Genomic DNA, 15,611 nt, shown 5'->3' on the forward strand with positions numbered 1-15,611 from the left:
AACGCTATTTCATTCCAAATTTGAAAAGTATTTTTTTATCGTATTTTTTGATTATAATGGCTATTACTCGTATATGAAGGGGGGGGGGGGGGGGGGGCTACAGCTCAGAGCGGCCTGAGCCATGGAGAGGAAAGAGAGAGGCGGGACTGCAGAGAAGAAGATGAAGGTTGAGTTCAATCTGAATGACTGAAAGCCTTTTTGCATGAGCACGGGTCTTTATTAATATTTCATCAGAGGGAATGATGCCTCTGAAAGGTGCTTCGCCGTTCTTCAGAAATCCTTTAGCAAACCGATTTGCATGTAAGAGCGATCCAGCGGTTTAACCACCGGCATAGGTGAGCACCAGCCACTAGCGTAGCCGCACACGCCCTGTTTGGTGCAAAAGAAGGAAGATTCCTGCTGGAACAATAATGTGGAGGTGGTGTATTTAATGGTGCAACTATGTTTGTCTTGTTTTGTTTCACCTCATATCTCCACACGCACCAGGATGTGAGGAGGAACGTTGCTAAGCTAGCAAACTAACACCTTGTTCATTCTTTATGGATGCCACACATCTTTTCCAAATCTGTCCAGGTTTACTCCTCTTCCTGTTTCCATTCAAGCCCCTCTACCTGTTCTAGGGTGCTCTTCTCCCCCCTTTGTCCCCCTCTGGACCCCTCCTTCTGTTGTTCCCTAATGAATAGCACGATTACTGATATAATGGGGGCTGTAAAGTGAGAGGAATTTTGCTCTCATTATTATGAGCGCTACAGGGCAGAGGAAACATTAGGCAGAGAATTGCTGAGGTGAGCAGAGTTATTGCCTCTATTTCCATGTGTGTATGTATGTTCAGCGATTTGGAGTAGTTTAGGGTCATCTTACCAGGGGTATCATCCTGGCTATGTCTGTATCCTAGCAACACCCTCAGAGTTCCGCCTGTTTGATGGGCATCAGCCAAACAAGCCTGGTCTGTCTGCCCTGCCTGCATTCTGATCTTGGGCTCTTTCATGCTAATTTTGTGGCACATAAATTGTATAAAAAGTCAATTTAGTCACGTCAAATTGGACTATAATCACCCTGGTTCCTGTGTAGACAAGTCCAAGGATACGCCTGGATGGGATCAGACAAATATATGAATTTGTATGCAAAAGATTGGATTGTGGTCTGATAGCATCATCTTCCAACTACATCTACGGCAGGGGAAAAAAGACAACTCTGTAACAAAACCTGGTGCTCGAGCTGCATCCTGCACCTGATCCGCCCGCTTAACGCTACTCGCTTATTGCTTTGAAGGCAATCACATTATTGTAATCGCACCAGGCGTTCCCCTCATCTCAGCCGTATCTCATCTGGACGCCGCAGAGACGGTTATTTCAGGGATCTGTAGGTAATTTAAAATGTCATAACACACACCGCCGTGACCTTTTTCCCTAATGAGTCACAGTCACTTTTGGGTTTAATGTTGGGGGAGACTGCGAATGTGCCCAGGATGCCAACCGAGGTACTGTCTACCTCTTGTTTTCAATTCATTTTTGCACCTATTAGCGAGATAACAAATACAGCTAAATTAAAGTTGGAATTATAGAGGATGTGCTGACAGAGCATTAGCATTCAGGCTATCAGCTAATGGGGGCACGGCAGTGGAGCCACCTTCACGCTATTGTCCCACGCGGCCAGAGACGTCACGTCCCATTTCTGAGTTTGCCCTCGTCGCACCGGGGTCAGTGCGGAGCCGAGGAAGGGAGAAGAAAAGAGGGACCGTCGCGCTCCTTGTTGTACATGACCGCTGACAGAAGCAGAGGGGGAGACGGAGCTGGGAAGGACAGCCGTGATTAATGAGGCAGTGTGGACCCAAGAATATCTCCTCACTGCCCTCCATCTTAGCTAATGTGACCTGCCATGTGGGTCACCCATTACTGCATCTGTGTGTGCGTCTGTGTGTGCGAGAGAGGACTTTTGTCACCTTCTACTCTGATTTTATTACATGTCTGCAACAAACACTGCACATAATGTCCATTCCATTCATGCCACTCCCTGTGACCTTTGACCTCCCTCCTCTTGCTCTCAGGTACATGATGAATGTGACGTGGGAGGGCAGGGACTTGTCCTTCACCGAAGACGGCTACCAGGACAACCCAAAGCTAGTGGTCATAGTTCTCAACAAGGAGCGAGAGTGGGAGAAGGTAGGCTCTTCCTCTGCCCTCACGCGTGAACAGCACTTCCACGGCGGTAGCTGAGGACACGCGGAGCTCATGTAGGTTCCAATTAGTTTCCTGTTTCTTCCACGTGTGTGATGTCTGCCTGTAGGCTGATGAGAACCTGGGAGTGCTGCTAGAGCACACCCGTCCACGCGCCTCAGATAAGTGGACAAAAGCACCACCTGCAATTACCGCGAAGCTCCTGGAGGTCTCTCACCGAGCGAATCTGACGCGGTGTGCTAAAAATAGCATCGGAAACGTTACCTCCGTCTCATCCTACAACACTTAGTTGATCAATGAGCTCATTCGCTGGCGAGCATATAGATTTCTTTAACTGGTGGATGTGAGAATTCTCCGGTAATGAATGGCTGCTAGAAATGGCTGAGCACTATTGCTGTTGTAATGGATTTTAAATGGCGGCCATGTATCTTTATACCTATATCTGGCGGCCTTGCACAGGCCTAAATACCTCATATTTAATGCCTCAATAGCTCATAGTTCAGAGACTCTGGGAAAATAGTTGCGAGGGGGACTGAAAAAAGGTTGAGAAGTAATTTTTTTCCCTTCTTTTATTATTTCTTTCATCATCCCCCCTGTCCAGACAATCTGGGCATCTGGTCCATCTTTAACGGGGATTGCTGCCGTGGCCTCTGATGGCAGCTCAAACCACAGTTAATCAAAACCCGAGACCCCCGTTATTGGGGTGACGGAGGGTCGCCGCGCGTGCGCTGCCGTGTTTACCCGTTCCCACCCAGTTTTGGAAAGAAACTCCCTTTGACAGAGTGGCGCTTCGATTCGAGACGATTTTTATCCCACGCGCGCGCACCTGTGTGTGTGTGTGTGTGTGTGTGTGTGTGTGTGTTACAGTATTTGGTTTACTCTGCAGTCTGTGGAGCCCCCTCCCATTTTGATACCAGCCTTTTCATATTTCATAGTGACACGCACCCACAGCAGCACACAATGAACCCTTTGTTGGCGCCGGGGAGGGCTGCAGAGAGCGACTGTAAACACAGGGTGTGTGAAATTGATCAGTACCACTTTACTTTAGTACAGAGGCGAGGAAAAGAAGGCAAGAGAGATGAGAGGAAAAAAATGGAATCATGGAGTAATTGGGAACTCTCGCTCTTTATCCTGCTTCTGTACACGCCACACACACACACACACACAGGCACACATACTTTCACAATGATCAAGAGATAAAAATTCAGCAACAGCACTAAAATATGGATATGTGCTAAAAATATAGGATGTGTCCCCTTGAGGCGCAGGAGAGAGAAATGGGGAGTATATGTAGCGAGAGCGAGACCAGCTAGCAGCAGAGACAGATGGGCCAAGATAGCAAATGAGCACATGAAAGCAGACGTGGCGGGAAGAACAGAGAGGTGCACTGGGGCCACCGGTACGTGCGCGTTTCCTGTTTCGCGCTCACCAAATCGAGGGCTTTAACACACTGTGGCTCCTGCTGCGACCACTATGTGAATTTGAGTCTGCAAATTTAAATTATGTATCGCGCTTTTGATGCATCTCTTCAAATATTGATTTGTTTTAATGGGGGAAACAGAAAATGAGAGTTCTATTAGAATTTCAAGAAGGCTCATTTACTTTGGTAATGGACTAAACCCATTTGTTTGCTCCTTCTTGGGTTTTTTGGGGAGAGGTCTCCTGTTGCTCCAACGCAGCTGCTCAGGCATTCGTTCGGCATGTATCGGTCCAGGGGCAGATGTTTTGAGTGAAGACAAAGTAGGTCTGGAACAGTGTCGCTCCGAAACAGGGAGAGAAAGAAGGCGCCAACGGAACGTCGGCTCTCGTTAAATGAATAGAATGAATGTGTGTTTTTGGCTGAAGAGGGTTTTGTTGCTTTTATGTATTCCAAAATGTCAAAAGAAAATATACTGAGTGAGCAACATCTGTAAGATGTGGCAGGCTCTATAAGAGTATATGTCACATAACAAATTAGAGGTTATGGGGTTTGTTCTTGCTTACAGTTTGTACATTTTTTCTTACACTTTTCCATAAATCCTGACAACAGAATTGAATTTTGTGCCACAAGATACCGGGAAGGACCCCATACAGGCAGTAAAACCAGCAAACACACACCAGCATGCGCAACCAGAGCAAGGGAGGATTGAGGAGAATCCATTTTCCCGACATAATTTTGTCTGACAGGACTGACAGATACTGTTTTATGACTGAATAAGTTTCTCCACACTATTAGGAGCTTGTTCTCCCATAATGCTATGTGCCACTGCGATAACGCTCTGAGAGAGACAGGTGCACAGTACGTGCGCCGTGTAACAGCACTGACCACGGTTTATTTTTTATCATCCCACTAACTGGTTCCACTTGCAGACCTGGAAGAAGTGTGTGTGTGTGTGTGTGTGTGTGTGTGTGTGCGTGTGTGTGTGTGTGTGAGAGAGAGAGAGAGAGCGCCCTCTGTAGATTAGGATGGGAAGAGAGGCATGAAACAGGTGAAATTAACAGTAAGCCACAGAGGAACAGGCAGAGACGCTTGGGAAAAGGTGATAACAGCCAGTATGAGGTGACAAATAGAGAAGAGACTGATGAGAGGAATCAATGAAAAAACGAGAAAAACACAATTTTTCTGCGCTAACGTGTTATCTCATCTCCGAGTGCCTGTAAATTTGATGCCAAGCGACGGAAACATAGGATTGTTGCCATGGGAAGTCATAAAATGGTAACCCCATAGGTCCTCACGCTGACCTTGCTTTCAGATCACACACACACACACACACACACACACACACACACACACACACACACACGCCTGTAAAACCTTCAGTTATATATACACATTCTGCAATGCTGCCCTGGCCCTGGCTCCTCTCAGAGAATTAATTTATTACCCTCTTTTCTTTAATTAGAGAGGAAGGAGGGACAGAAAAGAAGAGCAGGAGCAGAGCAAGATCGTTCTGGAATTTTCCTGAATCTTCCTCCTCTCCTCTACCTTCTTATGTCATCCTCCTTCCTGCCATGGCCGGTCATCATTTGTGTGATTTTTAAGAATTTTATTTCTAAGGTTCCTTCATTTCTGCGACCCTTCCCTCCTCCCACCTACAATAACATATGCAGTTGTGTATGCATGTGTGTGTGTGTGTGTGTGTGCATGTGTGCGTGTGCACGTGCACATTCTCCCTCATGCGTGAAAGAACAGCAGAACAGCTGCAGCAGGACAGACCGACAAACGGGGCGGTTTCCCGGAGAGTGAAGGTGACACACGAAGAATTGCGCACGCCACCTTGGCGTAGCATCACGGACCCCTACACACGCCTGCGTCGCCCGTACATGGAGATGTTGCCCACTGCGAGTGAGCTGTTGACAGCGGTGCTGAAGGAGAGCAGAGAAAAGGGCTACTAATCCTTGTCAGGGGATAGAAAACCACTCAAAGCAAAACAATTAAAATGCTAATTTGTATTTCTCCTCTATGTTCGCCTGTTAATGTCCCAGCCAGGCGTGCATGCTGGCCAATAACATGCACAGGTTTATGTGGCATGGCGTATTACTCCTGCAGCAAAAGACGAACAGATTAGCATAAAAATATTGCCCCCGTCGTTTGCTCGCGCTCACAAAACCAACCTTGTCAATAGCTTTTACTGTTTCTGTAAATTAATGACTCAAGCGTTCACACGTGAATGCGTGTTGCACGCTATTTTTACGCGGAACTGGTGTTTTATTAACAGGAAGAAAGAGGGAGGGAGGTTTTTGAACCAGAAAAAGAGTGGAAGCAAGGTTTTGCTGTTCTGTTTACTTGCTTGCGCATTAATAATTGAAGGTGGAATAAAGGCTTGGTGCCTCTGCTGTCTCTGCCTCTCCCACCTGATACAGATGTGCATAAACAACACACGCACACACACACACACACACACACACAGCGGTGTGGGTGAGGGAAGAACATAGAGAAAACTGTGACATTGCACTTCTGAAAACTTTCTGAATTATTTAGAGTCCCAGCGCAACCGTGCCGCCACCATATGTTTACATTCAGACCTTTGGACTGCAGGTTCCTATGTATCCCTGCACGCCGCACTCTGATCTGTGTTGCCACAGTTCCATTTGTAGGAGCAGAGTTTCGGTTTGAGCCTCTGCGGGTCGGCAGACTCACAGAACTGGTGCAGAAGTTCTGGTGTTTTGTTCCAGGTTTCAGCTGTTTATTCCAGGTGCTAAACTAAGCTCAGTGGTTGGAATACTGACAGATGATGGACTCACTGGGATCACATACACGAGGAATACGAGACACGGTGACCTGGATGCAGAAGAAGAAGATGCCAGATTCAACAAAGGGACGACAAAAAGAAGACATTTACTCTAAGATGGGAAATCAGATTGGTGTGAGAGGGCAACAGACTCTGGGGGAGTCTGCTCACGAGTCACATTTTCATTACAGAGCTGCTATGAATTTAAGATTTTGATATAATACAGATGCAGAATGTCGTGCACACTTGTAAAACCCTCATGTAAGACCTCAGAGGGGGATTATTAAGGACAACAGATGTCATTTAGCCTCTTAAACTTTGACAAAAATTAACTTTCTGTGTTTTCAGTCCCAAAATATCATCAGAGGATTTGATGGTAATAAACTGTCATGTCACATTAGCCATCTTTAGATTGTTTCTGTCTGTTTGAATACAGTATAAATTCAGCCCTTCTTGCAGTGACTTCCTTCCATTCACCATCCTACCCTTCAGATGGGGAAACTGGACAATGGCAGCCTGACCGTCAAATACCCGGTGTGGCCGCGTTTCAACTCCTTCGGTGACGCTGAGCTGGATGACAACCACCTGTCCATCGTCACTTTGGAGGAGAAGCCCTTCGTAATAGTGGAGGATGTGGAAAGACTCACTGGGACCTGCATGAGGAACTCCGTGCCCTGCAGGAAGCACATCAAAGAGTAAGTCCGAGACTCAAAAGCCTCTCAAAGAGCTCCGCAAAAAAAGCAAATACTTGCCAAAACCGTATGCTCAGGAGCAGGTACGCCAGTCTAGGTTTAGTTGATGGCCTACCTACACAATCATGGTTGTGACAGAGGAAGCTGAACGCTGCAGGAATTTCACTCCTAATGTCTGTAAACAGAGTGAAAGAAAAGCTTCATTATTAGATTCACTTAGGGTGCAACACAAAAGAATAATCATGTTATCATATCTGCGTGACACAGGGCTGCTGGCAGACAATGCAGCAATAATGAGGCTCCCAAAGTTGCGCTTTAGGGTGATTAGCAACATACGTCGCCGGGATACTGTGATTGACAGGTGAAAGTATGAACCGGCGCCTTGTTCGCTTCTGTTTTCTTGTGAGCAGCTGAAGAAGTGCAGGGCGAGATCGAAGCAGCCGCTCCGTTCCTCCCCCTGAAAATGGGAGGGCTGCTTGGCTCAGCTATTGAATTTTTTACAGATGCCCCAAGAACATTTTGTTATTGAAGTGGAATCGGACAAACTGCGAGTGGCTCAGGTGTTGCTACATGCAATGGTGTTGTATACGCAGTAATTGGATCATGCTTTAGTCTCTGTGGTAACACACACACGCACTCACACACTCACGCAGAGTAGAGCTTGTTAAGCAGTATCTGGGTCCTGGGGAAGGAGTTGAGATTTCCATCCAGGACCACTGTGAAGTAGGGCGAAGGATGAAGCGTTAGAGGAGCACAACACATACACAGTGTATGTTCTCGCTAACCACATGTCCACTCAGTCACAGGCCAGTGCATCCGAGCGCGCTTCTTCTTCCCACAGCGCAATTCCCACTCAAGCATCCATCACGTCCATTTGGAGGAAGGAGAGATGGATGGAAGGAGAGAAAAAGGCAGGGAGAGAGGGATGATGGAGGGCATGGACGTGGGTACGGAGGACTACCCATGCATGCATAAGCACAGATTCACTCAGCCGGGCTGGGCCTGAGAACATGCCATAGTCACAGTAATACACAAGGCCCCACAGTCCTCTCTCTGGAGACCCCAGTGGCCCCTGGACTCTTTCTATATCAAGTTATTCTGGCAACTTTGCAACAGCCTCCATCATGTCACGGCTCCGGCTGCACCACGGCACAGCGCCTAAATGGGATGGTGCTCTTGCAGCTCCACGCTGCCACAGCCCGCCTTCCTTGTTTACGTGCTGTCGCAGGGCCCGTTCCCTGCCCCCACCCGGTCCCTGTCTGTGCACCGCCACCATATGTTGTATGTGCTGTATGTTAGAAATGCACTTCTGCCCTCCACCTGGAGGAAGGCAGAGCACATGCTAAACGTTAAGAGGATTCATATGTGTTTTTTAATTTTAATGCTGAGTTTGAGAATGTCCAGGTCCGTCTTTAAAGATGGACTATTGGACAATTATGTAAGTCTGGATCCAGAACTGATTTGAAGAAAGGAAGGCAGAAGCTTTTAAAACCTTCACACATGTGACATTTACATCTTCAGTGACATATTCCAGTGTAGAAGTTTCACATTTTCTTCTTTAATTTTTCCCAATAAGGCGCCAATGCTTCTTCAGTTGGAAGCTGAGACAGGTTACAATTCATTGCTTCCATTGTAATATGCTCACAAAATGAAACTATATATTTACTACATTTACTACAGTTCTTCTTTATTCGCGACGTCTGCCTCTGCGGAACTCGCTTCAGGCCTCCTGCAAAACTGGTGCAAGTTCTTTTTTGGTCATTCCGCATTTCATTTCATTTGATGAGTCACAAGAACAGCAAGCGCACGCCCACGAGCCCTCTTCTCTTTTACTCCTTAATTGTCCCCCGCTTTGTCCGTCCACCCTTTTGAGACCTTCACGTTCTGACTCATTACCATTGTTCTTATGTGATAATTTAGAAGCTCCAGGAGAGTTTAAAGAGATGTTGAGCCCAAAGAGTAAGACAAAGACGACGTCTCAAAGATGGTTGAATGAAAATGTAGCTGCTTTAGTGTTTAGAGATTGCTCAACACTGCAGTGGGGTTAGGGTGCAGGTTAGGCTGTGGGTCCTTCCATCAAGCTTCTGACCAATAAAGGAGAAGGCTTCTTTTCATGATTAGTACATATTTAAAAGTTAAATGAGAGTCCCAGGTGGTGTCTCAAAGTTATCAGTGTGTGTGTGTGTGTGTGTGTGAGTCCCTGAACTCATCTGATTCATGGACGCAGATGGTGCGCAGTTCACAGATGCAGCGCCGTCACAAACCTTTTCCTCTCGAGAGGCAAAGAGGTAGAAGGAGAGACGGAGCATATTTTCACGTCTTCTGATATCATTACTGAATAAAGCGAGCTGGATTTAAGGTGATAAAGTCCCTGGGTGATGTTTGTTCATTGGGGCCTTCATATAATCTGAACAAGACAAATAAAAAAGGATTCCAAACCCAAAAGAGCCTGTTGGTATCTGACGCAGGGTGCGGTTAAACATACACTTGGATTTCAATTTAGTCGCTCTCATACACACCAATGCTGGTTAATTAAGCCTAAAATATGCCGATTACTACATTTTCTACCCCTCATTTTGTGTATGACAGGAAATGGTCGCTTGAGAAAGCAGCTGATCGAACTTATCGACTAACGTTGCGTTTGTTTGTGTCCCTGAAGCAACACAACAGAGGCTGGTGGAACGTACATCAAGAAGTGCTGCAAAGGCTTCTGCATTGATATCCTGAAGAAGATCGCAAAGTACGTCAAATTCACCTATGACCTGTACCTGGTAACCAATGGCAAGCATGGCAAAAAGATTAACAACGTGTGGAATGGGATGGTGGGAGAGGTAAGATGCTTCTTTACGGCTTCCTTATAGCATATAGCTCATTTATGTAGCAATGAGTCACCTTAGCCTGAGCTGAAAATGAGAGATCGTGATCTGCGATAAGATATTTTTCTGATCCGTGAGGAATGTCAGCCATGCAGAAACGGAATCAGCTATCAAGATTACATCCAATTTAATCCAAGTCGCCCGTGTAAAAAAAAACAAAAAAAAACAACCTCCCCTTGCATCGTGGTGAAGCAGCTTTGACATTAAACTCCAGAGTTTGTTGAGAAACCTGTAAATTTAAAGGCTGTCTATATATTTATATGGACATGTTTATGTCCTGGAACTCATGAGGCCTGCGTACCACTGAGCACAGACTCTGACTTATGTGGTGATTATATCGATTTAGGTCAACAATTTAAAACTTTAGTGATGCGTAGGTTGTAAAGAAAATAGCCGGCAGTGCAGCAGTCAGGTTCTCAGTGATTTCCAGGGCTGTTTGTAGACTCTAGTCCACCACAGGTGACCAGGGTTTATGTCTGCAGGTCACCCTCTGAGCTCTGGAGCTGGCTCCATAGAGCAGTCATGTTTACTTAGAATAAAAATATAGTTCATTGTTGAGACTAATGCTTCTGTTTTAGTTACATGTATGTAACGCATCCCCACCTTTCTAATCATAACCATCTCCATCTCTCTCCCCCCCCCCTTCCCTGTCAAAGGTGGTCTATAAGAAAGCCGTCATGGCCGTCGGTTCTCTGACGATCAATGAGGAGCGTTCTGAGGTCATCGATTTCTCCGTCCCGTTTGTGGAAACCGGTATCAGCGTCATGGTCTCCCGTAGCAATGGAACAGTCTCGCCATCAGCCTTTCTCGGTAATTTTCTGAATGAAAGTTGCTCGGTCGCACCAACAGGAAGAGGGAATGTCTGTGCATGTGTGTGTATGTATTCTTGTTTTTTCTACATATTGGGTATCTAAATACTTATTCTACTTGCAAAGTAAGGACATTTTTGAAAAGTGGGTTATTTCCTGAATACCTTAACGGGCTGTTTCGAGGGTTAGGACATGGGTTGAGGTGAGAATTGGGTTTAGGTTAGAGTTAGTGGGTTAGTTGGGATACACAGGGTTGGAAGCTGGAAAATGCATTACTGTATGTCTATGGATGTCCTCTAAATGGTAGAAATACACGAATGTGTGTGCATGTGTGTGTGGGGGGGCGGGGGGGGGGGGGGGGGGGGGGGGGGGGGGGGGGGTCTCAGCGATATTGGCAATCCCAGTTCAGTCCATTGTCGATACTTGCCTTGCTTCCTGCCAAGATGATTCCCAGTTAACTGACAGCTGTAAACCCAGGACGTTAACCCCCAGTGACCACAGCTATCCCTGTTATTTTTGTGTGGGCTTCCATGGCCTCACACTCACACACAAATAACACACACTCAGGCACAAGTGCAGACAGGCGAGTAACACACACGCATATATAGAGGTACCACACCGACATGTGTGCAACACGAAGTAACTGGCGGGGAAGTGGCAATTATAACAGGAAAAGCCCAGGATGGATGCTCGCCAACTCTTCCAGACACACACACACACACACCCATACATACAGAGTGCACGGCCTCATGCCAGCAATGCTCTCCTATACATTAGAGTGGGGTTTAATCACTGCGGCAGCGTTGTGAGCTCAGAGGGAAGACAGTTGTGCTGACACCAGGGCTTCCTGTACAGCACGCCTCCTCACGCTGTCAAAGAGGAGGTGGGCTTGTGTTTATGCAAGTGTGCACAGAGACTCGGGGAACATGCAGAAGTCAGCTTGTTATCGATGCAGTATATGTGTGTGAGGATGTGTGTGCGACACAGAGACTGCATTATCGCTGTGTTCATTTAGTATAGAGTGTGGAATCAGAAAGTGATGTGTGACATTAAGATTGACTCCAGCCTGTGCGGAGGCTTCATCTTCCTGCTCTCCTTCTCTCCCTTAGAGCCTTTCAGTGCATCAGTGTGGGTGATGATGTTTGTTATGCTCCTGCTGGTGACTGCAATGGCCGTGTTCATGTTTGAGTACGTCAGTCCTCTTGGTTTTAACAGAAACCTGGCGCAGGGAAAAGGTGAGAATGCCATAGAAACACGCATCAGCGTTTCAGTTTCGACACGCTAGAACCACATTTCTGTGCTATTTCCTGTCACTCAGACCCTCACGGACCGTCCTTCACCATGGGCAAGGCCGTCTGGCTGCTGTGGGGTTTGGTCTTCAACAACTCTGTGCCGGTCCAAAACCCGAAAGGCACCACCAGTAAGTTCATCGTGTCCGTGTGGGCCTTCTTCGCTGTCATCTTCCTGGCCTCATACACTGCCAACCTGGCTGCCTTCATGATCCAGGAGGAGTTTGTTGACCAGGTCACCGGGCTGTCCGACAACAAGGTAACCGGAACATTTTGAACGATAACCAATATCCTCCCCTTTAGCTCTGCTAACTGCACTGCAAGGATTCTTAGCATTTCAGGGGCAAGTGTTTAATCAAACTAGCACTACGGAAAGGGTTATTAATGTGGAAGTCAGAGGTTGATTATATTTTAATAATGTTTTACTCATTATTTTATCTAAAATGTGTAGGTCCTAGTTTTGAAGTAATTTCAAATAGCTTCTAATACAGTGGAGGTTCATGCTGAGAATTGAACAGGGTAACTCAAATTACTGGCTGCAGCAGGAATAATATAAAGAGGGGGAAAAAAATCCATTAATCAAACAAATGGAGGTTCTCCTTTAAAATTAAATGTAAAAAAAAACAAAACATCTAATATCTGCACTGGAACAAAAGACATTACTTAATAATGGTTAAATACCCACATGAAAACATGGCATAAGCATAAATGTGTGTGATTAGAGATGAATACAGATGCAATGTGGGATTGAATGAACACAAATAACATGCGGAAGGAAGAGGAGATAAACAACGATGCACAAGTAAATCTCAGAAGGATGACGAGCTAAAAGATTCACGGAAAAGGTCAACCCAAACAAAGAGCGATAGAAGACCAAAGCAAAAGGGTAGAGGGTTCCTGAGGAGAGACGGATCTGGACAGGCGTCCAAGAAGCCAGTGTTCCAGACTGATGGGGGCAGTTTTGACAACAGGCAGAAGGAGCAAAGGAGGAGGGTGGAATTAAGGGCTGAAGCCAACTGGCAGGAGGCCCACTGAAGAATGGTGAGGGGCCGAGACACTCATGATGGTACCAGACAAACAGACGGACAGATGTGGGCCAGACTGAGTCCGGCTGAGGCGGGGAGGAAAGAATGATTACGAGGGGCCGAAAAGGCAAAGAGACAGAGAGGAAAAGCTCTCTCTGCTGTGCTTCTCAACGTTATATTAGAAGTTGTTCAGAGAACAAGATAAGATAAAATAAGGGAAATGAAGTCATCTGCATTTGAGGGAAATGGTAAGAAGCCCAAATGATTTTCTGAGTGCCGCGTCTGTCTCCATCCATTATATGAAGCCTTCTAAAAGGGAACAAAGATCCCAAATGAAACTCTTTTGTTTTGTTTTATGGCTGAGGGAAACTTCAACACTGTAATGAGAGCAACTGGATTAAAAGTGTCCCACAATAATCTCAGATGTATTTTGCTGGTAAAATCGCTGCTGTCCATGAACTTCGAAGGTGTCGGTCACGGCGGTCCGACAGTAGAAACGTTTGCCTCCCTCTGTAAAAGCCAAATACATTTACATAACTGACACACATTAGATGTGCGACGGAGATAAATGCTCAGTGCATCAACCCACCATTTAAACTAATAAAAAGACTTTTGGGAAAATGACTCCAAAATGAATATGTCATTTTACTGCTCAATAATAGACTAAAAGACTGAAATAATAAAATAGACCAGAACCCTGAATCTCTACTGAAGATGCAGACATTTAGAAGAGAGCAGACAGGAGCACTGAATTCTGGTCTCTGGGCTCTCCAACACACACACACACACACACACACACACACACACACACAAAACTGTAAAAAAAAAAAAGGGGGGAGTTTTGCTTATATAACAGGAGAACTTGCATAATAAGAACACAGAGAGGGGAACCAGAGAAGAAGCTGACAAGGAAGAGGAGGAACAAAAAGATGGCGAGTGAATCCTGTGGTTTCAAAGAGGAGCGCAGCTGGAAAAACAAAAGGTGCTCCGTAAACACGACGTTTACTTAATCCATGCCCTCGTCAGACCCATCACGCTGGTTCCCAGAGACCCCCCCCCCACACACACTGGTAACAACCAAGTTGCACCGGCAACACCCCAACGCTCGTGCGCACGTGCACGTCTCACGGCGGCGAAGAGTCGCGGAGGTAAAAAAACAAAACAAGGAAAAGAGAGAAGCAAGGCCTGCATGAGCAGCGAGCATCTCCTGAGGGCCATCACTTGTGATGCTGACACGCTCACTGCGTGACATCACTACTAATACATGCACTCGCGCACGTGCACTTATCACTTAACACATCCTCACCCTGACCTGCTTATACAACAGAGATGCACGCAGGCGGGCAGACGGATGCACCCTGACAGCGCCGCAGTATAAATGTTTACATGTTCTACATTATGTCGATCCCACGGTGACGGAGCTCAGCTACAGAAACACCTCAGACAGGGACGATATCATCGATCACACGTCCCCTGTGAGCGGTCAAGAACTGCAACGATTCAGCAAAGACTGTAACTCCAAATATGCATTTGGAGTTGTTGAATGGACAATGTTTCACTTTTGTATTTTGAGCATTTGTTCTCACTGTTGCCAAGGAGACGCATCACCAGACATGCACAGACGCGTGAGAATCTTTCCTTCCTTCTCCCTGTATTAATCTCCATTGTTCCGTGTCTCTCCCCAGTTTCAGAACCCGTACGCGTACTCGCCTCCGTTCCGCTTTGGTACTGTTCCGAATGGATCCACGGAGAGGAACATCAGGAAGAACTACCCGGAAATGCACCAGTACATGGTGAAATACCATCAGACTGGAGTCCAGGACGCTCTTGTTAGCCTCAAATCAGGGTAACTGTTCCGCGATGCAGTCCTACTCCACCAAGAGTTTACCTGTCAGTCATTAAAGAACATAGCAGTGTGTGTGTGTGTGTGTGTGTTTGTGACAGCTCCTCTGAGACTGAGGATGAATGGATTTCCTCTTTGGGAAGAGTGAGAGCTATTTTTAGCTCTGCCCTCTATGGTGATGGTGGTCTGTTACAGGATAGGAGTGCAAAGGAGTATATTGTGGAGAAAAAAAACAGGTGACGATGCACAAATGTCATTCCCTTCCCAGACCACGGGTCATTCTTTAACGATCAAATTTGAGCACGAGGAATCAACCAATTTCTAAATTTGGACACAAACAGTCCAGTTTAACCTCATATTGCTGTTTAAGTAGGTTGGACAAATGAAATGATTGTTGTGTGAGTGTGAGGAAAGGAGTGGTTTTTGCATCACAGGTGAGCAGTGTGAAACTGTTACACCAGGCTGAACACAGTCCAGACACTGGGCAAGGGTTGGTAAGGGTTGAGTCTAAGGGTTGAGGTTGGATCTGCAGGATGGAGTTAAAACGAGTTATCAAACCACCTCACCAGACCTCGTATTTATAAACCTCTCTGACAAATATCAGCGGTTGCTCACCTGGATTAGCATAAAGCTAGCATACTTATAACTCACAACTTATCGATGTAGCATGTTTCTTTCAATTGCTGCTT

General features: G+C 46.2%; 1 protein-coding gene across 1 annotated transcript in view; it reads left to right on the forward strand.

Moving 5' to 3' along the window:
• Window positions 1-15,611, forward strand: part of grin2aa (glutamate receptor, ionotropic, N-methyl D-aspartate 2A, a) — a 90,808-nt gene that overhangs the window by 62,665 nt on the left and 12,532 nt on the right. Inside the window, exons 5-11 of the mRNA XM_003964522.2 lie at window positions 2,048-2,162; window positions 6,881-7,083; window positions 9,740-9,911; window positions 10,613-10,766; window positions 11,875-12,000; window positions 12,084-12,313; window positions 14,765-14,925. Of these exons, the coding sequence (XP_003964571.2) occupies window positions 2,048-2,162; window positions 6,881-7,083; window positions 9,740-9,911; window positions 10,613-10,766; window positions 11,875-12,000; window positions 12,084-12,313; window positions 14,765-14,925 (1,161 nt within the window). The remainder of the gene's footprint in view (window positions 1-2,047; window positions 2,163-6,880; window positions 7,084-9,739; window positions 9,912-10,612; window positions 10,767-11,874; window positions 12,001-12,083; window positions 12,314-14,764; window positions 14,926-15,611) is intronic.

Source organism: Takifugu rubripes, chromosome 5 (assembly GCF_901000725.2).
Source record: "Takifugu rubripes chromosome 5, fTakRub1.2, whole genome shotgun sequence".
NCBI classification, from domain to species: Eukaryota; Metazoa; Chordata; class Actinopteri; order Tetraodontiformes; family Tetraodontidae; genus Takifugu; species Takifugu rubripes.